Here is a 25,169-nt window from a genome sequence, read left to right on the forward strand (position 1 = left end):
GATTTGATACACTGTCATTAAAAGTTCAGGGTGCCCCAAAGGTAGGATTATTTGATTCTCAACATACAACTTTTAAAAACTAAGACAAGGTTGACAGAAAAAGGTAAAAAGGGTGTTTTTGTCTTTGTAGCTTACTCTGTGTCACGAGAATATTTGTATTTATGCAACACATCAGTTAAAGGATGCCCACCTTTCGTGGCCCTAAATATAAAAAACAAAACATTTTAGTTTGATGTCATTTGAGCCATCAAGGTCACTTTACATGGAAGAAGTGACTAGTTCATGACGATGGGTCCTGACCATGGGTGTACTTTTCAAACTTTGGAAACAATAAAGGCAATACATTTCAGCAGAAGATAGTTTTTGCCCAATTGGAATGCTTCTTGAGTCTACCATGTTAGAGTCAATCTATCCTGCCATAGGATGGCAGGCAATGCAGAAGAGCCTGAGACCAGACAGCCAGTGCCGAACTGACAGATTTATAAGAGCACATTCCAGTGTAACCATCCTATATGCAGTCACATGAGTGGGCCCAGCAAAACCTATAGAAGTAACGTAGACAGCCTGGGTCAGAGGACCCAGAGAGGGTCCTGCAGAACCAGCCAAGAATAGAAATCAAACTTGAGCCAGGAGCAAGTGAAAGCAGATTTTACTGAATAGCTTAAGTGTTTGAGTATAGCAGACAAGTTTACGGGAGATTTGGAAAGGAAGGGAGAGTGAGTCTCTTCGTTGTGTGATGTTAGGGGTTTGTATCAGAAAGAGGTCCAGGTTATGTATTCCTTCAGGAATTCACAGTAGGGTCTGATCAAAGCAAATGACAGGTGAACAATCGGTGTTATTTCATAAATTATTGCAGGTAGGGGATATTGATATCAGCATCGGTGGATGTTTGTTCAAAGCTAATGTCCTGGGGGTGCCTGGGTGGCTCAGTCGGTTAAGCATCCGACTTCAGCTCAGGTCACGATCTCGCGGTTTGTGAGTACGAGCCCCGCGTCAACCTTTGGGCTGACGGCTCAGAGCCTGGAGCCTGCTTCCGATTCTGTGTCTCCCTCTCTCTCTCTCTGCCCCTCCCCCGTTCATGTTCTGTCTCTCTCTGTCTCAAAAATAAATAAACGTTAAAAAAAAAAAAAACCCACAAAGCTAATGTCCTGGAACACATTTGGAATCCGGTTCTTCTTAGATGTTATCAGGTGTTTGGGGGCCTAAGATGAAATTCGGAGAATCATTAACTTTCTTGCTTCCCCCTCAGATTGGGAACATAGCTTCTTTGGTTGATTCAGATGCAAGGTGAAATGAGGCCCAGCAGAAAACCAGCAAAGATGGAGCCTTTCTAAACATGAAGTTGTGGGGCACTTGGGTGGCTTAGTGGGTCTAGCATCTGACGCTTGATTTCAGCTAAGGCCAGGGGGGTCGAGGGATCTCTCCCTCTACCCTTTTCCCCCACTCACGTGCTCTCTCTCTCTCTAACATAACAAAAAAAAAAAGTGAAAAAATAAATAAAAATGAAGACATTTTAGTTTCCTTCTCAGAACCATCCAATCAACTCACAAAACTGTGAGCATAATGAATCTTGTCATATCACCAAGTTTTGGGGTGGTCAAAGCAGAGTAAAATGGTTCAGGAAGACTTCACAGAACCCGACATGGACAAAACTAAACTTATTTTTCTTGACTCCCAGACTTCACTTTTTCTAGTAATGATGCCACCATGCCATCATTTCTTTCACTCTGTTTTGAAACAGAGGTATGTTTTTTTTTCATTTCTTTCTTTCCCTGATATATAGTGTCTAATTCTCATCAATTCTTCCTTAAGAATTTCCTTCTCACCTCTTTTCTATTATATTTAGCAGACAAGTATATGGGAGATTTGGAGAGGAAATATGTTTATTTCCAAATGTTTATTTATTTATTTTGAGAGAAAGAGAGAGAGTGTGTGTGCATGTGAGTGGGGCAGGGGCAGAGAGAGAGGCAGAAAGAATCCTAAGCAGGCTCCACACTGTCAGCCCAGAGCCTGACACAGGGTCTCCACCTCTCAAACCATGAGATCATGACCTGAGCCAAAACCAAGAGTTGGGTGCTCAACTGACTGAACCACCCAGGCGTCCCTCATGCCAATTTAATGACTGAAGTACAGCACTGATTTTTTTTTTTTAAGTTTATTTATTTTGAGAGAGAGAGAGAGAAAGAGCACAAGTGGGGGAGGGTCAGAGAGAAGTAAAGACAGAATCTCAAGCAGGCTCTGCAACCTCAGTGCAGAGGCCATGCGGGGCTTGGACTCACAAACTGCAAGAGCATGACCTGAATCAGATGCTTAACTGACTGTGCCACCCAGGTGCTCCCAGCAGGGATTTTTTTTTTGCTTTCAGTCTTCAGCAGTTCAATTTATGAGGTCCTGAATCCTCATGTAATTTATTGTAGCAAAATATTGTTCCAATTAGGCTTCTTTCCACCAGAAAAAAATCCTTAAATGGCTTCTTTTGACTACACAAGAATGTTCTTTATCTTCAGCCTTATCTATTGAATCACCTCCTTCCCAATTCTGATTGCTACATATATTTCCAGGTATATCCTATCTTTCTCCCAAGTTATCATCTTTCTCCAAAAAAATCCCAACTCCAGCCAAACTAGCCTGATCATACTTTCTAGACTATGCCATAAGCATTCTTTAACATTTTTGCTGTTGATTTTTTTCTCAAATGACTTTCCACTTATCTAGAAATGTCCCATTCAAATTTTACCTTCTATATGAGGCTTCTTCTCTAATTATTCCCGAATTATTTTTTCGAACTCCTTTAATAATTTATTGTCCAAACCATTCAGTTAATACCCACTATGGTCATTTATTACAGTTACATTTATTTTGTATGAATGTTTTATCTACACACCTGAATTGCAGCCTTCTGGAGATCAACGTCTACATTTTATGCCTTATATAAAGTGTTATTAGCAATGTAATGCCCCCAATTTCGAATCCGAGAGACCACCAAGGAACCGATACCGATGCAAATGCACGAGGGTTTATTTACAAACTCGAGCTTGGGCCCAAGTATACCCGACTCAGCGGAGCAGGGACTTGGACCCCTAGGTTAAAAGGCATAGCAGTTTTATAGGGGCCAGTAGCCAATGAGATTGTAACACACACAGAAAGTTGCATAGTCATGTCAGTCCACACGCAGGTGGCCAATTGAATTACAATTTACCCTATAGTAACTGTTTGAACTAGCCTATCACTCTGGTCAGAATTGGCGCGCAAGTTTGGCAGGCAAAAGGTGGGGTTTACATTCTTTGGCGGTTAGGGGTTCCGCATTCCTATTTGAGCCGGTTTCCAGTAAGGGTGTGCTCAGCGGCTTGACTAGGGTGGGGGAGTGTCTTAGGTCACGTGGGGGTTATACATCAGATGGTGGGTGTAGCATAAAATGGAGTTAGTCTTGCTCTGCTCGTCCAGGGTTAGGGGATTTTTGTTAAATTCCTTGGGTCCCACAGTAAATATTGATATTGAAAGAGGCAGTGAGATTTGAGTAGGTAGGGAGAGAAGGTGCATTCTAAAGGAAAAGCAGTAACAAGTGAGAATATGTATGGTTTATTCCGGAAATGGGAAAGATAATATCAAATAAAGGGTCAATTCAATTACTTAACAACAACAACAACAACAACAACAACAACAACAACAACAGCACTCAGCTATCCATTCTTCATCTTGCTTGCTTTTCTCCAAGGCACAGTGATGTTCATTTATGCCTCAGGGCTTTTACACTGCTGTGGAAAATATGATCACAGAAATAGAATTTTAAAAATACTTTGTTGTTTGCAAAAACTGTGTTACAGGAAAAAGAAAAGAAAAGAAAAAAACTGTGTTACAGGAAGGAAAGAGGGGGGAATGTTTACTGACCAGAGGCAAATTATCACCATTCTCCAGTTCCAGGGTCAATTTTACACCTAAATTCTCCTCCCCATCCCCCAGTTGCCTAGTGGTTAGCAGGAGAGGAAATGCCTCAAAACATCCAGCCGGGTGGGGGAAGGGAGAGCCCTGTAGTCAAAAGTTCCTAAGAGCTCTTTGAAAGGGGTGCTGTTTGCATATATTTAAAAGGGCCACACAGCTGGTCAACTAAAACACTGAGGAACTATCATTTACCTGAGATCTTAAATTTCTCCAACAACTGACAGGTAGTGCTTTCTTCATTCACAAGTTCATTTATCCAACAAATATTCTCTGAATGTCCACTATAAGAGGCATTGTTCTGGGGGAATACACGCTTTATAACAAACAATAAACAAAAATTATATACAGAAGAGTTGAAAACAATTTTTACCATCTTTATAATATAAAAAAATATATAATTTTATTTTGTGTGCTCTGAACAACAGCTTCAATTACATAAACCAAAAAGAAAAAAAGCCTGGCAAACCTATAATGAAAATAAATCAGTCTATAAACATAATAGTTTATCATGGAGAAGCTAATTTCTTTATTGTCCCTTTTCTTCCTACATCTTGGTATTGCTCTTCTCTTCCTATTTTCAGGACATCATTGTCCAGAGAGTTATTGTCAAGTCATTCAATTTAAAACTGTCTCCCTATCATTGTTTTCTATCATCCTTTACAGTCTATGTACTTGCCCAAAGTTATAGTATTCATTTACTTGTTTATCAGTTTTTCCTCTACTAAAATGTGTTCTATGAGGGCAGGGATATCACCTTTCTAATTCATCATGATATATGGTTCCCTGAACAGTTCCTGCCACAGAAAAATGTTGCTGAATAAATGAATAACTAAACAATAATTAACAATTGTTGGATACTTCTGTGTACTAGAAATGTTGAATGCATTATCTTAGTTCTCCCTAGAATCCTTTATTTTACAGGAATGGTGAGTAAATCTCACAGTAAATGACAGAGTCAAGATTTGAATCAGGGATGTTATCTCCTCATGAGTCCTTGGCATTCCATTGGACTTGGGAATCCACCAGAGCCTCTTCTTACATTTGTATATACATATATGCATCTATGTATACATTTTTTAAATACCTTCTTTTTTGTTAATGTATACTTATTTATTTTGAGAGAGACTGGGAGAGTTTGAGCTAGGAGAGACAGAGAGAGAGAACAGAATCCCAAGCAGGCTCCATACTCAGAGCTGCCTGATGCAGGGCTCTATCCCACGACCATGGGATCATGACCTGAGCCAAAATCAAGATTTGGTTGCTTAACCAACTGAGCCATCCAGGTATCCCATGTCTTACGCATATATATTTCAAGTAGGCTCTATGCCCAACATGGGGCTTGAACTCATGATCCTCAGATAGAGAGTTGCAGGCTCTGTTGAATGACCCAGAACGGTACCCCAGGGGTATGTAATTGTGTTATTTCAATTAAAATACACTGAAATGCTTATTGGGCATAATGTGTCAGAGATGCAATGGTGAGGCTGAAATGGAAGGTACCTGACTTCATGGAGCTTATATATTATGGCAGAAGACATTAGCTACTTGCATAATTAATTATCTAGTTACCATTATTTTAGTATCAGAAAGGATAACTTAAGGTACATAACAGGAGAAGCTGACCTAGTCTGGGGATTCGGGAAAAGTTTATATGAGGAAGCAACATTTGGGTTTCTACTCATCTTTCAGATTTCAACCCAAATGTCATGAGTATTCCAGATAGTAAAGTGAGTAAAATGCCCCATGGTAGAAGAACTTTTAAAATAAAGCTTTTATTATTATATGGATCTCTGAAATATAAAGAGTTAAAATTTCTATAAGACTGTTATTATGCCTGAGAAATGTATATTTATAAATATTTATTTATATATTTATTAAACAATAAATATTTATTTATTAAAATTTAGTAAAAATTAAAGCACTAAAATTTAAAATTTAGTCAAAATTTAGTCAAAATTAAAGCATCTAATGAAAATTGAAATGTTTCCAATTGTTTCCAAAATGTTCCTGCAGTTGATTTATTTACATAAGGATCTACCCAGGAGTCATAGACAACACTTGGTTGAATTATGTCTTAAATTCTTTAAAATATATAACTTTCACCACCTTTTTTTGCCTTGCAATATATTTGTATAAGAAACTTGGTCTTTTGTTCTATAGAATTGCCCATGTTTTGGATTTTCTGGGTTGCATCCCCATGGTGTTGTTTAACATGTTTGTCTGTATTTTCTGTAGAACTGGTAATTAGAGACTTGATCAGATTCAGGCTCAATTTTTTTCTTTCTTTCTTTCTTTCTTTCTTTCTTTTTTCTTTCTTTTTTGGCAGGACTACTTCATTGTGCTGGGTATGTCTTACTGTATCAAAGCAGAAGACATATAAGCCTGGGGTACGTGGGTGACTCAGTTGGTTAAGCGTCTGACTTAGGCTCAGGTCATGATCTCATGGTTTGTGGCTTCGAGCCCACATCAGACTCTCTGATGTGACCATGGAGCTGGCTTCGGAGCCTCTCTGTCCCTTTCTCTCTGCCCCTTCCCTATTCACACTCTCTCTCAAAAAGAAATAAACATTTAAAAAAATAAATAGAAATAAAAATAATATACGTAAGTACAATTTCTTTGTATTATTATTCCTCCCCTTTCTTAGATAAAAGACACTTGTTTTTTTCCCCTCTTCTTTTTAACATTTGTTTAACATTTATTTATTTTTGAGACAGAGAGAGAGAGAGCATGAACAGGGGAGGGGCAGAGAGAGAGGGAGACACAGAATCTGAAACAGGCTCCAGGCTCTGAGCTGGCAGCACAGAGCCCGACGTGGGGCTCGAACTCACGGACCGCGAGATCATGACCTGAGCCCAAGTCGGCCGCTTAACCGACTGAGCCACCCAGGCGCCCCTCCCCTCTTCTTTTTAAAGCTTAGCTGGTATATTCTGATGATTACTCTATAATAGTATATAGATATTATTTTTATTTTACAGTTGTATATTATTTAAGTATGCAAAATAACATAGTTTATTCAACCAGTCTTTTTATGATGGGCATATGTGTTGTTCTTTGTCTTTTGCCATTTCAAAGAATGCTGCCATTAATAGCCTGTACACTCAACTTTTTGAGCTTTGTTAGTGTTTCTCTGGGATAGAGTCCCCCCCTTTTTTTTTAAAGTTTATTTATTTATTTTGAGAGAGAGAGTGAAAGTAAGTGGGCGAGGGAGGGACAAAGACAGAGGGAGAGAGAAAATCCCAAGCAGGCTCTGCCCTGTTAGCCCAGAGCCTGACACGAGGCTCAGTCTCATGTACTGCCAGATCAGGACCTGGGCCAAAATCAAGAGTTGGATGCTTAACCAACTGAGTTACCCAGGTGCCCCTGGAGTAGATTCCTAAAAGTAGCATTATTGGGTTAAACACAAATCCATACATAACTGTGCTGAATTTTGCCAAATTCTCTTCCATATAGGTTATGTAATTTTGCATTCCCACTAGCAGTATATGATAGAATCTATTTCCCCACAGCCTTTCTAACAAAGTATATTGTCAAACTTTTGGATTATGCCCTTTCTGGTATGCAAGAAATAACAACTCCTTATGTTATAAATTTGCATCCTTATTATGAGAATTCTTTAATATGTTGTAGGGCCCTTTAACTATCTATAAACCATCTGTTTATATTTCTCCTCCATTTTCCAAAAGGATTTTAGCTTTTTTAGAAGCTCTTTATGTATCAGGGATATTCATTCTTTGTGATAGAAGTTCCAACCATTATGATGTGAGGAATACATTCAATTTTTCTTTTTTCCACACAGCATCAATAATTAAGAATTGGAACATGGTGGGGTTTTTTGCAGTTGAAAAGAGATCAATGCAGACAGCATAGGTCAGTGGAAGAGTCATGAAAAATAAAGTCATGTAAGATTACATGATCTTACAGACTCTTACAGTCTAGATTTTAAATTTTGGTTTTTATCTGAATAGCAGTAAATAGGCATGAAGAGTAATATGAACCAGGGGATGTTTAAACAAACCTCCCTCAGCTGGGGGAAGTGATGGTTCAGTTTCTTTATCCAAATGGGAGGCACTATAGAGATTATCTACTTGGTGGCCAAGACACAAGGGGAGTAACAGTGGGTAAGGTCCCAGGGTATGTAGCTGAATTTAAACTTGGAATATTATTGAAGTCCCAACATCTTTATTGATTTATTTTTTTAAGTTTTGACATCTTTAGTATTAAAAGATATATAACTTATCTTGTTCCAATAGGGTTTCTGCCAAGTATTGTTAAAATTTCAACTTCATCTGAACTGCAGTTGCTGTCTGCATGTATAGCACCTGTAACATGTAAAACTACTCCCTCCTGTGGGAAGCAACACAACCTATAGCAGGTTTAAAAATTTCTTATGTAGCTATCTGGAACAGACCGAGTAGGTATCATATCACAGTAGGCTGTGCAGGGCACAAGCCATAAACTCAGCTTACTTTTTTGTTCTTTCCATCAATTGCAGTAATTAGCAACCATTCCACTTGTCAGCACTCTTCTACGGAATAATGCTTCTCCACACTGGGAGCTGAATCTTGCTGAATGACAAATTCAGTAAATATGTATCTCTAGCTTTGCTTTCCAGTGTACATTGTATAGATTACTGGGCTCCTCCCCTAAGAATAGGAAAAGATTTGAAGTTAACCTCAAGGGGTTAGGGAATTATATATCAATGTAATTAATTTAATTAATGTAAGTGTTAGTGTCTCTGTGAAGATAATGGCTTATAGGACCATAAAAACTCTGTTAGTGCCATCTAATTGGGAAAGGAAAAATGGTATGTATAGGAGGAAGTATAGTGTTAACTTTTAAGGGTCAGACATATAACTTGGGTCCTGGGAAGTGAGGTGAATTGGGACCTACTTCAGTTTGTAGATACTGAAATGAAACAATTTATTTGAACAATTCATTTGAAATGGAATAATTCGGTGCTAGGTGATAGATTAACACCAGGGGAAGAAGGTATAATCTGACTTTAAAAAACCCAACAAGACAAAAATAAAAACCCACTTTGATGTCTCTCTCTTGAATTTCAGAACACTTTTACTTTTTACATTTTATTTTATTTATTTTTTAAAATGTTTATTTATTTATTTTGGGAGTGGCCTAGAGCAAGTGAATGAGGGAGGGACAGAGAAAGGAGAGGGAACGAGAATACCAAGTAGGCTCTGCGCTGTCAGCACAGAGCCCGATGCTCACAATCTCATGAATCATGAGATCGTGACCCGAGCCAAGATCAAGAAATGGACGCTCAACCGACTGAGCCATGCAGGTGCCCCTGAACATTTTAATTTTTTTTAATCTTTTATTTTTTAAGTATTTATTTATTTTGAGAGAGAGAGAAAGACAGCACACGTGCGGGAGGGGCAGAGAGAGAGGAAGAGACCAAATCCCAAGCAGGCTCTGGCACTGTCAATCCACAGCCTGAGGTGGGGCTCGATTCCATGAACCGTGAGATCATGACCTGAGCCAAAATCAACAGTCTGATGCTCAACCAACTGAGCAACCCAGGCACCCCTGAACATTTTTACTTTCTTATAAAGAAAAGGGTCTGACAAGAATAAGGGAGTATCCCCTAATCTTTGGCAAGAAATTCCTCTAAAACAGAGTAATGCAAAGTTTACGATTTTAAAAGATCACTTGGGCTACTTTATGGTGAATGCATTAGATGAAAGCAAGAGTAGAAGTGGGGATTCCAGTCTTCCAGGTGAGAAATAATGGTGGAAAGTAGATGGATTTGAGAAATTAATTGGGCATCAAGGGTAAAGAAGAGGAAGAGTCAAAGATTATTATCAATTGTGACTAGAGTTTTCCACAAAGGCCTTAAGTAGACGTAAGCGGAAAACTTTAGGCTTTGCAGTACAGGCACAAGTAGGAGGGCTTGTCCTGATGCTGGCACAATAAGAAAGTCAAGGCCTATAACCTTTTCATTACACCAGGTTGACATGGCCCACCAAATGCACCAATACTGATACAAAGCAACGTGTTCCCACCTCAGTAATCTTCCAATCTAGAGAAACTTTAACTTATTGTGGCCACTGTGCCCACCATACATGAAACACTCCTTTATGAGCTACAAGCGAACCAATGGGAAGATGATTCTACCTAACAATTTAACTCAATTTTACCCTTTACTCAGCTGATTTGCTGCTTGAGAAGTAAAAGTACCTGAGAGTTCAAGTTGTCATCTGTACCCACCCTCAAACTTTCAGCTTGAGCACTTGACTAGGTAGCTGGTGTTTTGCAATCTGAGATGGGTAACACAGTAGAGGAGGACCAGGCTTTTTGTTTTGTTGTTGTTATTGTAATTGCTGTTGTTACAGTTGTAGGAGAGGTAAAGAAAATAAGTCTGGTTTTGGATATGGATTTTAAGGTCACTTGGATACTCCACATGGAAACAGGAACTAGGCAATTGAATATATGGGTCCAGATACTCGAAGAAAGTTGTGAGCTAAAGATAAAAGTGTTAGAATCCTCAGCTCAATAGAAAGAAATCAAAATTATGGGCATGAATGAGACCACCTAGGGAGAGACTATAGTTAGAAGAGGGACAAGAACTGAAACCCTAAAGAAAACTCGTATTTGTTAAGGACAGTGAGGAAGCTGAGAAGGCAGAAATATACGTTTATAAGTATATATATGGCAGAACAGATAAGAGAAGCATGGTGTCTGAATATGAAGAGGAAGACCATTTCAAGGAGAACATGATTAACAGTGTCAAATGCTACTGAGTCCTGTAAAATGAAAACTGTCCACTGGATTTTACAGCCAAAAGTTATTGATGGCCTTGGTGAAAGTTGTTTTGGTAGAGTGGTGGTAGCTAAAGTCAGAAATTGTTTTAAGAGTGTCTGTGAAGTGAGGAGAAGGCACCAAATATAGATAACCCTTGAGAAATTTAACCTTGAGAGGATAGAGAAGGATTAAAAGGAACATTTTAGGAAGCCAGAAAAGAGAGCAAAGCAATAAATGTATACATTATGAACATTTAATTCCACAAGTATTTACTTCTGTAAGCATTTATGGATCACATGAAAGGCACAGGGAGGGAACTGAGAATTGAGAGATGTACAGGAAACAGTCCTTCTCCTCTAGGTACTCAAAAGTTTAATAGGGGAGAGACACAGAAAAACAATTATGTATATAGACAGTGTAATAATAGATATATTGGATTTAGTAGCAGCATAGCAGTGGAAGTGGGAGTGTAGGTTTATCAAGAAGGAGATAAGGGAAGACGTTAGAAGTAACACTTAGGGGTGCCTGGGTGGCTCAGTCAGTTAAGCATCTCTGTCTTGATTTTGGCTCAGGTCATGATCTCGTGGTTCCTGAGATGGAGCCCCTCAGTTTGGCTCTGCACTGATGGCATGAAGCCTGCTTGGGATTCTCTCTCTCCCTCTCTCTCTGTCCCTACCCTGGTTTCACCACCTCTCTTTCTCAAAATAAATAAATTTTAAAAAAGAAGTAATACTTAAATTGAGTTACGAGTTCTTAAGTGTTTGCAAGGATGACTATGAGCAAGACATTCTAGACAGAGAAAAATGCATAGTTTATAGGAAACTACATAAGCCTCTATTTTTTAAAATTTTATTAAGTGTTTCTTTGAGAGAGAGCACGAGTGTGGGAGGGGCAGAGAAAGGGAGATAAGAGAATCCCAAGCAATTTTTATCTTGCCTGAGCAGAGCCAGACTTGGGGCTCAGTTTCATGAACCTTGAGATCATGATCTGAGCCAAAATCTAGGGTCAGTTGCTTAACCAATTGAGCCACCCAGGTGCCCCCGAAATTACACACAGCCTTTAAAGAGGGGTTCTTGGAATCAAACTGCCTGGATATAAATCCTGCCTCCAACATTACCAGCTCTATGACTTTGGGTCACCAAGTAAGCATTGCAAAGCTTCAAATTCATTACCTATAAAATGAAGGCTGATAATTCCTATTGCATAGGATTTTAGGGAGCTTTAAAAGCTCCCTAGCACTGAATTCAGTAGCAGGTACATAGCAAATACTCAATACATATTAACTTTATTTATTGTAGGATCTGAGATGCAAAAAGAGCGGTAAAGTATGAAGCTACAAAAGTTAATCAGGAACCAGATCATGATAGATTTGTCAGGAAAAGTCCACACTGTGCCCGGCATGAATTAAAACAAACCAGTACAATTATTAGAAAACAAACTGAAGTCAGGCTTAATTCTACTAAAAAAAAGTCTTCAGGAAGCAGCTTAATTATAATCTCCTGTTAATGAAGCCCGAGGCAACAGGTATGAACAAGTACCTTACAGGATACTAATTAGGAAGCTGAGATTGTTAACCTCTAATTGTGTAATTTGCAAATATATTTTTACATTACAACATCTTGTAATACAAAACATTATTTTCCATTAAGATTGTTGCAAAACTTCAGTTTTCTAATTTTTTTCTTTTTAGGTTTTAGTTTTTTTTTTAATGAATTGGTAGCGTGGTAATACTTTGGTTTCAGTAAAAAATCTATTTCAAATCTACCACCAAAACAAAACATACCGAAATGAACTGGTCACATAGTGTCTGTCGCTCACCATGAGAGTTTGGTAAGGGCATTTTAAGAGTAGTTAGATTGCACAGAAAGCTGCAGCAGGATCTAAGGAAATCTACCTGGGAGCTGTGGCTTTTTAGCCTTTAGTCATAGTTTGAATGGATAGTTTTCTGTACTCCAAAAAGTCAGTGATTAATATTTAAAATTTTTATTCTGAGGAGCCTTTTTCTTTTCCCTTTGGAAGTTCAACTTCTCACTTAATGTGAACAACATTCCCTCTATAGAAGGATTTGCTGCCTTAGAAAATTTTTTTAATGTTTATTTATTTTTGACAGAGAGAGAGACAAAGCATGAGAGGGGAAGGGGCAGAAAGAGAGAGGGACACATAGAATCCAAAGCAGGCTCCAGGCTTTGAGCTGTCAGCACATAGTCCTACAAGGGGCTTGAACTCCCAAACCACGAGATCGTGACCTGAAGTCTGTTAACCTACGGAGCCACCCAGGCGCCCCTTTAAGATTTTATTTTTAAGTAATCTCCACATTCAATGTGGGGCTCCAGCTCACAACCGGAGATCAATAGTCACACGCTGCACCCTCAGGGCCAGCCTGGCACCCGGACCTGTTCAGTGTTTTCAAAGCTAAAGTTATATTGGCTTAAACAAACAAACAAAAAAATCTTCATTTGGGAATTTTCCATTCCTGATGAATCCAGGGGTAAAATCTTTCTACTGGAATTGTTAATGGTGATTTTGGTATTTGATATGGCATGTACCGTTAATGCTGTTTTTGATATTTGGTGTGGAGTGATTTGGGTTACATCCTGTGCAGTGTGCCTTAATTTCCCTAATTTTTTTCTGATGGTCTGAGCCTATAGACTATGCCTCTTTTTTGCATGTTTATGTATATATGTAATTGGGTTGCTTGTTCAAGATGTTTAATTAATCTCATCTAGTTGGTTTCTCGCAGTTGACTAGAAATTTCACAGGGTAGGAGGTCCTGAACTCCTGCCAGTAAAGTAGGTCTTATCTTTAGGCTTGTCTGCGCTTATTAAGCACACTGACCTGATCTAAGAATGCAGGGCAGACTTCAAGCAGTGGCTTTGGATTTCAAAGTTTTGTTTTTTTCCCCCAAGACCTAACCAGTAACATCTACAACCCAGTACACGTGTATATGACTGAATAAAAAAATGTTGCTAAAGAAGACTTATTTGACTACCCGAGATATCCCTGAAATTTCTTACTCTCCTTCGTATAAAACAAAAACTACACGCCGTCCAGGTAGAAACCAGCTAACCAGACTTTATGAACCACTAACGGGTAAAGGCCGATGGCAATCGCTCCTCTAGCACTCTCCGCCGCTACCCCTTCCGTTATACCCTTCGAGAATAAGTCGTTGCAGCTGGGAAGGCGGCGACCAGTAAAGTCACGGAGCCGAACCAGCGCTTCGTCCCTGAAGGACGCAGTCAGGTCGCCTTCAGGGAAGCAGCCTCGGCTCGGTGGATGATGCAGGGCTCGACCTATTTCCCTGCCCTCTGGCTTCCTCGAAGTCCGTCCCGCCCCCTCCATCTGCTCTCCGTGAATTTAAATTCTCCCCTACAAAGTGCGCCGAGCGCCGAATGATCGATGTTTCCTCCACGCCCCGAAAGCCGCCATTTTGGGGGGAGGAAAATACAAGTAGGGGTGGCAGAGGCTCCACGGGATGCTGACTGGCTTTTGCTTCTCTTACCAGCACTGTGGGACTGGGGTAGAAGAATCCACCGGGACCACTCCTCCGGCTGCCTCTCCGGAATGAGGCTTCAGCGCCCGCGCGGGACAACCCCCTTACTCATCCGAGAGTGAGTGGCAACCATCGGCGCGGCGCGCCATAGCGCGCCCTCCACTGTCAGTTACCCCGCGCGCTCCCGGCAGCGCGCGCCGCTCCCCGCGCGCTCCCGCCCCTCCCCCGCAGGGCTTGGAGCTCCGCGCAGACTCGCTTGTTTGTTTCTGCAGGAGCCCAAGGAGAGGCCGAAGCCGAGAAAGATGCCTGGGAAGCTGAAGGTGAAAATCGTGGCCGGGCGCCATTTGCCAGTGATGGACCGAGCTAGTGACCTGACTGATGCCTTCGTGGAGGTTGGTGCAAGGTCCTGCCCCTCAAAGCACAGGGAGTGCCAAGCCCTGTGAAGGATCCTACCCACCTCACCCCCAGCTCTTCAGCCCATTCTCATTTCGACTGTCGTCCTTTGTGCGGTGCTTGTCCAGCCGTCCCTTGAGGGCTGACTGACGAGATTGCAGCCCATGTGATGGGTGCAGCGCTCACAGGCGTCTGTGGCGCGCCGCGCGGGGAGGCAGTTACTGCTCTGCATGCTGGGGTGACCCTGATGTCAGGACTCATAACAGGCCACCTGCCAGTCAGGAAGCGATCCCGAGGCGTGGCCGCTCAGCCACCGAAAACACACACACGTACATTCTTCTGTTTAGGAGGGTGGTTTCTGACGCCGAAGTGATGGAGATCACGTTAAGAATGTAGATACAGTCCGTTATGGGCACTTGGAGACCTACAAGGCGTGGCGATCCACCCCTTAGCATAACATTCTCTGAATCATCAGTATTAAGTTAAAACACAGCTGGAAAGCTTTCTGCTCTTGTATAGACTGGTAGGTCTGATGAGCTGTTTTAGGGTAATTTAGTGCCTTGAGGTAGGAAGCCAATTAAGTGCCATGGATTTAAATTGCAAAATTGCTTTTTAAGTCAGATGATTAGTTTAAAGCTCATGCAAATTAGCACAGGCCTAGGGCCCGGAAGGTAATAACCCAAAGTCTGAAAGAAGCCAAGTAAAAATTGTGAAAGTTGACATGATGAGCCAGAGCATTAGAATAATAATTATTTGGGCTATTAATGCTTAGAGTTGATAGCTACAGGATAATATACAACCTGATTTCATATCAATCTAAAATATTCTCTTCTTTAAAAAATTTTTTTTTAATGTTTACTTTTTTATTTTTGAGAGAGAGAGCGCGAGCGTGAATGGGGGAGGGGCAGAGAGAGAGGGAGACACAATCTGAAGCAGGCTCCAGGCTCCAAGCTGTCAGCACAGAGCCCCACCCAAGGCTCATACCAACCAGCGTGGGATCATGACCTAAGCCAAAGTCGATGCTTAACCCGGCTGAGAGCCACCCAGGCACCCCTCAGTATAAAATATTCTTGATGTTCCCTAAAGGTTTTCTGACTTAATAATTGCAGTTTTTCCTCCCAAACATTGCTATAGTTATTCTTAATCCCAACTTCATTTTCATTTGAGAAAACATGTTGTGTGTGTTCTTGGGTCAGCTGTTAGGTAATGGAGATTCACAGATTACCAAAGCATAGTCTTTGCTTTTAGGTAGCTCAGAGACTGACCCATATAGTTGAGGTTAATAACTAATAGCTAACATTTGTTGAGTCTCATTATTGCCAGGTTTTTGTTAAGCACTTTTTAATTCTTATTACAACAGTCCTGCTATTATATTATTATCCCATATTACAGTTAAGGTAACGCCTAGGAACAGTAAATAATTTGCCTAAGATTTCTTAACCATGTAAATAGCCTTGTGGTCTGTTCTCTTAACCACTGTGCTAACATTGCCTCTCTGGACAAGGTGATGAGTGTTGTCGAATATGGAAACTTCATTCTGTCTCTGAAAGTTTAGGAAGTCTTACTAAGAAAATGACATTTGAGCTGAACCTTGAAGGATACTCAGGATGTTACCAGACAGAAGGAACGTCAAAGGCACAGGATGGGATACATGGTATGTTCAGGGAACTATCTTAGTTTAGGATGTGTCTGGGAGCAAAAGGGAATATGTGAGTAGTGGAGGTTGTGGGGGATGAGCCTGGAAAGGCAGGTTGGTGCCAAATCTTGTTTTCTGTACTGAATAATTTTCCTTTATAAGCAGGGGTAGGCAAAGAGAACTTTTTTTAAAATGTTTATTTATTTTTGAGAGAGAGAGAGAGAGAGACAGAGTGTGAGTAGGGGAGAGGCGGAGAGAGAGGAAGACACAGAATCCGAAGCAGGCTCCAGGCTCTGAGCTGTCGGCACAGAGCCCGATGCGGGGCTCGAACTCATGAACTGTGAGATCATGACCTGAGCTGAAGTTGGTGGCTTAACTGACTAAGCCACCAGGCACCCCGCAAAGAGAACTTTTTAAGCAGAAATGAAATAAGGTGATGTTTGTATTAGGTTGTTTATAGGATGACTTGTATGATAATGTTATTGATGAACTAGACAGGTGAGAGTTGAGGCAGGGAGATCAGTTAAGAAGGTGGTAAAATTATCCAGGCAGTACGTGCATGTTGAGAATGGCTATGGGAACCAACTAGAGGAGAAAGACTTAAGGGACATTTCCTAGGTAAAATAATGCCTTGAGAATCAATGGTTTTGCTGGTAAGGGAGGGGTTGTATTTAAGGGTGACTTATTAATTCCTTCTTCCAGCAAATACTTATTAAGTGCTATTTGCCAGGTCCAGTGCTAGTCACTGTTGTAGCTGATGCGTACGTAATAGTGAACAAAATAGACTTCGTTCCTGCTTTTATGGAGTTTATATTTTGGTGGAAGAGACAGACATTAAAAAGCAAAGAAATGATTAAATATGTAACTGTGATGAGTTATATGAAAGCAATAGAGAATAACAGGGAACATCTGTTTTAGATTGGGTAATTGGGGGAGACCTCTGAGGAAGTGTCCATCAGAAGACCTGCTGGATGAGAAGGAGCCAGCTGCTTAGGGAGTGTATTAGGAAGTGAAGGGAGATGTGTATGACTGGCATATAGTGAGTAAAGGAGAAAATGGTGTAAGATAAAGTTGTAGAGTTAGTCAAGGAGCCAATCGTTCAGGATCTTAGAGGCCGTGATTGGGAGTATGGATTTTATTCCAAATTCTGTAGTAAGCGGTTGTTGAGATGAGTACTCTTTTTTGCTACCTGGAGTATGAACTGAAAAGAGAAAGAACTGAAAAGAGAAAGCTATTCGGAAGCAAATAGCTAATTACGAGATTCTATAATAGTTCAAAAAAGAGAAGATGGGGGCCAAAATGTTGGTTTGGTAATAGAGAGAAGTGGATGGATTCCAGATACACCGTGAAGAGGGATTCTAGAGGATTTATTGGTCGACTGGAGTAGGGGACCAGGGAAAGGGAAACTAAAAGATGACTCTTAGTTTTCTGGAATTTTGGGGTAATTTTCTGAGACTCCATGGGATTGCTAGAGATTGATTGAGTAGATGAAGAGTCAGTTTCCGTCGAGGTGTGTTAAGTTTCAGATGTCTTTAAGAACTTTAATTGGAGTTGTCAGTGAGGAAGTTAGATTTGTGAGTGTGGTGTTTAAAAGAGAGGTGTGAGTTAGAAATGAGCTCATACAGGCCAGTGCTTTTCAATTCCGTGAGACCCAGTACCCACTTTATATAGCAGGTGTTTTGAAATCCACTCTTTACTACGCTGGCATGATATTTATAGCTGATGTAAACAATCCTTACAATTAAAAATCAATATATTGCTCTAAGTATAGTATGATAAGAGACTTTTTAAAATTTGTATTTCAATATGGAAGTACTTGTTCATGAACATAGTAGAAGATGCAAAGTAATCAGATTGAGAACATGAATGTTTATTAAGCCTTTGTATATACCCATCACTGTACTGAGTATAATACAGTGTGCTGGGGATAATAGCAGTGGATTAGACAAAAATTTCTTTAATCATGGAACTCACATTTTAGTGAGAGGAGGGAATTCATAAAGAAGATCATTAAAGAAAAGATAAACTCTGTTAAATAGAGAGAATATGGAGAAAATAAAGCAAGGATACAAGAGAGGGAGTGCCTCACTTTGTATAAAAATCATATGAATCTGACTCCGTAGAGAGTGAGACAGTTGTGCAGTTTTGACATCTCAGATGGCCTTCATTGCTATCTGATTTTTCAAAGTAGTCAACTCATGGGAAAAAGCAGAATTTTCTCTTAATTTACACGTTGGTTCTATTTCTTGACAATTATGTATATGAAAACTCCATTACAGTACTTTTATCTGTAGAATGAGATGGGTTTTTAATCCTTTGTGACTGTCTGGTAGGACATTTGAAAATCATGAGGCAATGGGGCGCCTGGGTGGCGCAGTCGGTTAAGCGTCCGACTTCAGCCAGGTCACGATCTCGCGGTCCGGGAGTTCGAGCCCCGCGTCAGGCTCTGGGCTGATGGCTCAGAGCCTGGAGCCTGTTTCCAATTCTGTGTCTCCCTCTCTCTCTGCCCCTCCCCCGTTCATGCTCTGTCTCTCTCTGTCGCAAAAATAAATAAACGTTGAAAAAAAAAAAAAAGAAATCATGAGGCAAGTCTTCATTGTAGGGGACTATTTCTTACATTGCAGGACACCTACCTTCTCTGGTCCTTCCTCCTAAATATTACTATTGTTCCCCACAAAAACACCCATAGAAATTTCTAAAATTCCCTTAGGAGTTGGTTCTGTCCCTTTTTTTAAACCTCTGAATGAGGGGAGAGAGAAGAATGGATCCTTGAAAAAACTTGATATTAAATGTCTATTAGAGGAGGGGGACCAGGGGAAGAAAACGGAAATTATCAGCCAGTTGGGGGAGAGAAAAATCAGGAAAGTAATGTCTGAAAAGGCAAGAGGGGAAGTTTCTGGAAAAAGGAAGCCCTCAACCATTTAAATGGCACTGAGGGGGTCAAGTAAAGAGGACAGAGAAATCACTGTATTGGACAATATGGAGGTTGTTACTGATGCCAACAAGAGGAATGTGAAGGAAGCCCATATTGTAATGAGTTAAAGAGGGCTAACAAGGGGTACAAGGGAGGTGAGGAAGAGGTGTGGCAAGAATGGACAATTATTTAAAGAAATACAGCTGTGAAGAGAGGAGAAATGGTGTGTTATTTGGGGAGTATGTGGCTTTCAGTACTTAAGTTAGAAGATATTAGAACATATTTGTGTGGTAACAGGAAAAATCCAGCAGAAAGGGAAAGATTAATGCAGGAAAAAGGGGATAATGAAGGATTACTGTATAATAAAGGGATAAATTGTGTGATGTAGACTGTAAGTGCTGTATAAGCTCATAAGAGAGGGAGATAATGGTGCCTGAGCTGGTCATGAGAAGTCTTTGTGCTGGACTTGAAGGATGGTCAAATTTCTATAGGCAGAGAGGAAAAAAGGACATTTTTCAGATGAATAGGATAAACTTGGTAAAAGCAAAAGGAGAGGGATAGAGCATATGTAATTGAAGGGAGGATTCTTGTGGGGAATAAAATTTGCTAGGTAGGGAGATGCAGATTATTGAATGGTCTGAAAACTACGGGGTGGAAGTTTGTACAGTAGAAGCTCTGTTAACAAATTTGCATTAATTCACTCATCACAGTCCCCAGTGTTCTGCATTTCTTCCATAAGCCTATTCTTTTTTCTTTTTTTATTTTAGGGACAGAGCATGAGCAGGGGAAAGGCACAGAGGGAGGGAGAGAGAAAGGGAGGGAGAAAATCCTGAGATCCTAAGCAGGCTCCATGCTCAGGCTCCACCTGAGGGGGCTCAATCTCAGGACCCTGGGATTATGACCTGAGGCTGAAATCAAGATTCAGATGCTTAACCAACTGAGCCACCCAGGTGCCCCATCCATAAGCATATTTTTGAATACCCACATTGCTAGATTATTCTCCAGTGTGCCTGTGTGCGTACTTCTCCCATCAGTTGGCTAATAATACTTTACCAAAAGGCAGTTTTGTTTTTTTCCCCAAACCTGTTTTATGCCAACTCTATTTGTTATTGTAATGTATTTAAACCTTATGTAAATTGGTGAAATAAGTGTGAAAATGAAGTTGATAATGTTATGTAAAGACATATGGATACAGTCACTAAACATTACTCTTGAATTAGATGAAGAAAAGATTGTAAAAAATCTAGGATTCTGTGTTCATATATTTTTACAAGCAATTTTAAGTTCTACCATCATAAAAAAAACCTAAACTGGAAATCACAGATGGTACATTATGGGTGTGGCTTATGCAAAAAAGATGATGCAGAACTCTTAACAGTGGACCCTTACTCAAATAAGAGGCCTTAGCCTTACATTCAAAGATAGAGGAATGAATATTTATTTGTATGTTTTATCTTAAAATGTTTACAGTTTGTATCATTTTTAATGATTCCTTGATTTAACCGTAGTATTTGATTAACTGATCAAATGCAGGTCTGGATTGCATTGGTTGAGGGAATTTCTACTACATATGATGTGAGAAATTTAGGAAGCTAGTGAAGACCAAGTAGTATTTAAAGATGTTTATTCTTGCAGGAATTTTCAGGATAAATGAAGTAGAAGTTCTGTATAAAAGAAGTATTAATGGAAGTTTATGCTGGTATTAATGTGCATGTTACAAACTGTTCAGCAAGGTATATTGTCATTTTGTGTTTACCCAGGAGCCTGTGAGTGAACAGAGAGAGGAAAAGAAATTAATGTTTGATGACATACCAGACATTTTGCTAGGTCTCTACATGCATTTTTTTCATGTACTACAACAACCCCCCTTTCAGAAGAGGAAACAGCCTTAAATAACAGGTTAAATAACTTTCTCAAGGTAATTTAGCTAATGAGTGGGGAAAGAGAATGCTTTTACTTTACTAGGGAATCTCATTAAAATCCCTGAGGTTCTTTAATAAAGTTGTAAGGCATTCGTTTAATTGCTGGGTGATAAAATCTCCTTCGAATTGAATAAGACCAAATGAACTATGATTCTTTAGTAGAAGGGGAATCATCACAATTTGGCAAAAATACACACTTTAGCCTTTTCCTTTTTCTAAAATGTTTGTTTAATGCAGTTTGGAGCTATCAGATCTTTACTGTATCTAGAATGGGCAGTTGACCAAAAAAAACAATGAAAGGCACAATGTAACAGTACAGTATAGTGGGACAAACCTGAAGGGGGCTCTGAATTCATAACGTAAAGAATGATATGGTAGTTTTGGCAGTTGAATCCAAACCGTTAAGTACATTTGGCTTTTGAAAGGTTTTGAATAGTTTTATAATCCTAACCACATTTTACTTCAAATTAAGCAGTTACTGGGTAATTTAAGCAATAAGTATTTCCTTGATATTTTGAATATTAAAATGTAATGAAATTTGTAACTGAACAGTAATTTCTGTTCTTCTCAGGGTTCCCCATCCCCATTAAGTTTCATTCTTTACTGTTTATGATTTAAAATAAGTTATTGAAGTAATACATGAATAGCTTCCATTACAAAAGATTGAAATAATTCAGAAGTAAAACTTGAACACCCCTTCCTTTGTACTTACTATGCTGTATGCTGTACTGTATTTCCTACCATGTCAGTCCTCTCTTCAGAGATGATTGCTGTCAATTCTTTGGCATGTGTTTGTTTACTCCCCCTCCTTCCTTTCAAAAAAAAAAGTTTTATCACATTTTAAAAAACGACTGTAATAATGCTTTATATATTTTATAACTTGTTGTTTTTCAGTTATTGTGTCATTGACGTTTCCACATGACAGTGCATAAAATCAATTCCATTCTTTAATGGGGATACATGTGATTTACTCAATTTTCCTATTGAATGACTAGATTTTTTAGTTTGTTTTTTTTTTTTTTTTTTTTTTTTTTTTTTTTTTTTTTTTTTTTTTTTAGGAAGGAGACTCATGTGAAAATGTTTCTTTAGGATAAATTCCTGGAAGTGGATCCAGAATTTTATAATTTTAATCAAAATAAATATGATTTGAATATAATATGATTTGAATATATTTGAAAATATAATATGATTTGAATTTTTATGTTTTTGAATTTTAAAATAATACATTTTACAAATAGGAAGTGTATGTGCATGGTTCAGAATCAGAAGGTACAAAATGAGTCAACCTCTCATACTGTGTTTCTTTTAACCAACCTGTTCTGTTTTTTCTAGGGTCCATTGTTACCATTTGTTGTACATTCTCAAATAACCTGTGCAGTATGTAGGCATATATTACATGACTTATAACATTTTGGCATTTTTTCCCCCAAAGAATGCTATACATGCTGTTCCATTGAAGAAAGATCTATTTTGGTTATTGTTCTGTACCAGTGCAGAGAACTGCTTCATTCTTCTAATTAGCATTTGGACTGTGTGTCTTTACCATACTTCATTTAACCAGTTCCAAATTGGTAGATATCTAGGTTATTTCCAGTCTTAGGCTACCATGATGCTGCCTGTATATGTCATTGTGCACTTCTATATAAAGTTAAAGGGTATAGGCATTAAACATTTTGATACATTGTCAAACTACAGTCCTTAGAGATTGTTTTAATTTATATTCCCACCAACAAAGTATTAGAACACCTCATCAACACTGTTTTCAAATTTTTTGCCAATGTGATAAGTAAAAATGTTGGTTTAGTTTGCATTTCTTAAAAAATTTTTTTTAATGTTTTATTTATTTATTTATTTTTTAAAAATTTTTTATTTTTTATTTATTTTTTTATTTTATTTATTTATTTTTTCAACATTTATTTATTTTTGGGACAGAGAGAGACAGAGCATGAACGGGGGAGGGGCAGAGAGAGAGGGAGACACAGAATTGGAAACAGGCTCCAGGCTCTGAGCCATCAGCCCAGAGCCCGACGCGGGGCTCGAACTCACGGACCGCGAGATCGTGACCTGGCTGAAGTCGGACGCTTAACCGACTGCGCCACCCAGGCGCCCCTGTTTTATTTATTTTTAAGACAGAGAGAGACAGAGCATGAGTGGGGATGGGACAGAGAGAGAGGGAGACACAGAATCTGAAGCAGGCTCCAGGCTCTGAGCTGTCAGCACAGAGCCTGATGCGGGGCTCGAACTCATGACCTGTGAGGTCATGACCTGAGCCAAAGTCAGACTCTTAACTGACTGAGCCACCTGGGCGCGCCTAGTTTGCATTTCTTATAGTATGAATGTGGTTGATCATCTTTTGATGTATGGTTGACCCTTGAACCGGGTGGGGCCTCTTAGGGGCAGTTGACATCCCTCTCCCAACCCAGCACAGTTGAAAATCCACATGTAACTTTTGACTCCCCCCAAAATGAACTACAAATGGCCTGCTGTTGACTGGAAGGCTTACTGATAACATAAAGTTGGTTCACAGATTTTGTATGTGAAATGTATTATACACAATATTCTTACACTAAGATAAGCTAGAGAAAAGAAAGTGTTACTGAGAAAATCATTGGGGCACCTGGATGGATCAGTGGGTTAAGCAGTGGACTTGTGTCGGCTCTTGATTTTGGCTGAAGAAATCTCACAAACCGTGAGACCAAGCCTCACGTCAGGTTCCTTGCCGACAGTGTAGAGCCTGCTTGGGGATTCTCTCTCTCCCTCTCTGCCCCTCTCCCATGTGTGTGCTCTCTTTCCCTCTCTTTCTGTCTCTCAGAATAAATAAAAAAATCATAAGGCAGAGAAAATATATTTATAGTACTGTTCTGTGTTATAGGTACTGTAAGTTTACACTGTATGTTCACAAGGTGAATCATCTATAACTACATCAATATTGTCTTAAATGATACAAAACACAGTAGATGTTCCACATATTACTAACACTAGACATCAAAAATGGAAAGATACTGTGAAAAAGAAATTCTTCTTCATTTAGAAGTATAATGATTTATACATTGGTAACAAAGAAGCAGCAGTATGATTGCTTTATGGTAGCCTAGTGTAATTGATAGGATTGCTTCACAGGAGCCTTGCTTATACATTAACAAATGAATTGTTATAAAAAAATTTTTATTGAAAAATTTTTATGATACACAGTATTGCAGTTTTAGAAATGTAATAATGCTGTATTAGAAATGTAGCTAAAAAAAAACCCCGTGATGATAGGCTGATACACAGTTTTTCCAATAATGAGAGAGGCACAGTGTGGTATATAATTCTTTGAAAGCAAAGTTATAAAACAGTAAGAAAAATAATGTGATTAATTTTGTATTAACTGTTGCTCACCTGTATCTATATAAGTATAGGCTAACCGCTTCTATACAAGTCTAGTACACAATGACTACTTAGGCATCTGATGATGGCACAGAAATGCCTTATATGGTTCTTACTGTATAGTTATTAGATTTCACATGAAGACACTCACACAACAGATACGCTTATTAATTGTACAGCATGATTATTAAGTGGAAGTGGATTGTCAGGTCTTCATCCTCATTGCTTTCATGTTGAATATGTAGAGGAAGAGGAGGGGATGGTCTTGCTCTCAGGTGGCAGAAATGGAACAGGTGGAAGAGCTGGAAGGGGAGACAGGAAAGGGATACACATGGTAATTTGCAGTTTCTAACATTTTTGCTTTTTCATTTTTCGAAAAGTATTTCTGTACAGTACCACTGTTTGTGTTAGTTTCGGTGCTAGTATCCTAGAAAGGTCTATGTTGTAAGAGAAGTCAATAGCAGTCTTGAATAATCAGATCCCTTCTGCCAGGTTGTTTAATATCAATTTATTTTCTGGCACTGCTTCTTTTACATCTTTTTTCTCATCTGGCACTGGTTTGGAAGCCCTCATCTCCATCAAGTTGTCTTCTGTTAATTCTTCTGGTGTGGTGTTCATTAGCTTTTAAATTTCTCTAAGATCCATACCTTGAAACTCTTCACCCTTCACCCTTTTTGCTATATCCACAATCTTTTTATTATTACTTTAAAAAATTTTTTAATGTTTATTTATTTTTGACAGAGAGTG

General features: G+C 39.3%; 1 protein-coding gene and 1 long non-coding RNA gene across 27 annotated transcripts in view; one reads left to right on the forward strand and one right to left on the reverse strand.

Moving 5' to 3' along the window:
- The window catches only part of LOC121038817 (uncharacterized), a 66,262-nt gene extending 51,952 nt beyond the window's left edge, over window positions 1–14,310 (reverse strand). For all 4 annotated transcript variants that reach the window (XR_005794523.1, XR_005794522.1, XR_005794520.1 and 1 more), the window contains exon 1: window positions 14,198–14,310. This is a non-coding gene — a long non-coding RNA (uncharacterized LOC121038817). The remainder of the gene's footprint in view (window positions 1–14,197) is intronic.
- C2CD5 (C2 calcium dependent domain containing 5) overlaps window positions 14,190–25,169 on the forward strand; it is a 103,107-nt gene continuing 92,127 nt past the window's right edge. For all 23 annotated transcript variants that reach the window (XM_040488667.1, XM_040488671.1, XM_040488669.1 and 20 more), the window contains exons 1-2: window positions 14,190–14,306; window positions 14,461–14,580. In XM_040488667.1, the coding sequence (XP_040344601.1) occupies window positions 14,491–14,580 (90 nt within the window). In that variant the 5' untranslated portion in view covers window positions 14,190–14,306; window positions 14,461–14,490. The remainder of the gene's footprint in view (window positions 14,307–14,460; window positions 14,581–25,169) is intronic.

Source organism: Herpailurus yagouaroundi, unplaced genomic scaffold, assembly GCF_014898765.1.
Source record: "Herpailurus yagouaroundi ecotype Mexico unplaced genomic scaffold, PumYag 166, whole genome shotgun sequence".
NCBI classification, from domain to species: domain Eukaryota; kingdom Metazoa; phylum Chordata; class Mammalia; order Carnivora; family Felidae; genus Herpailurus; species Herpailurus yagouaroundi.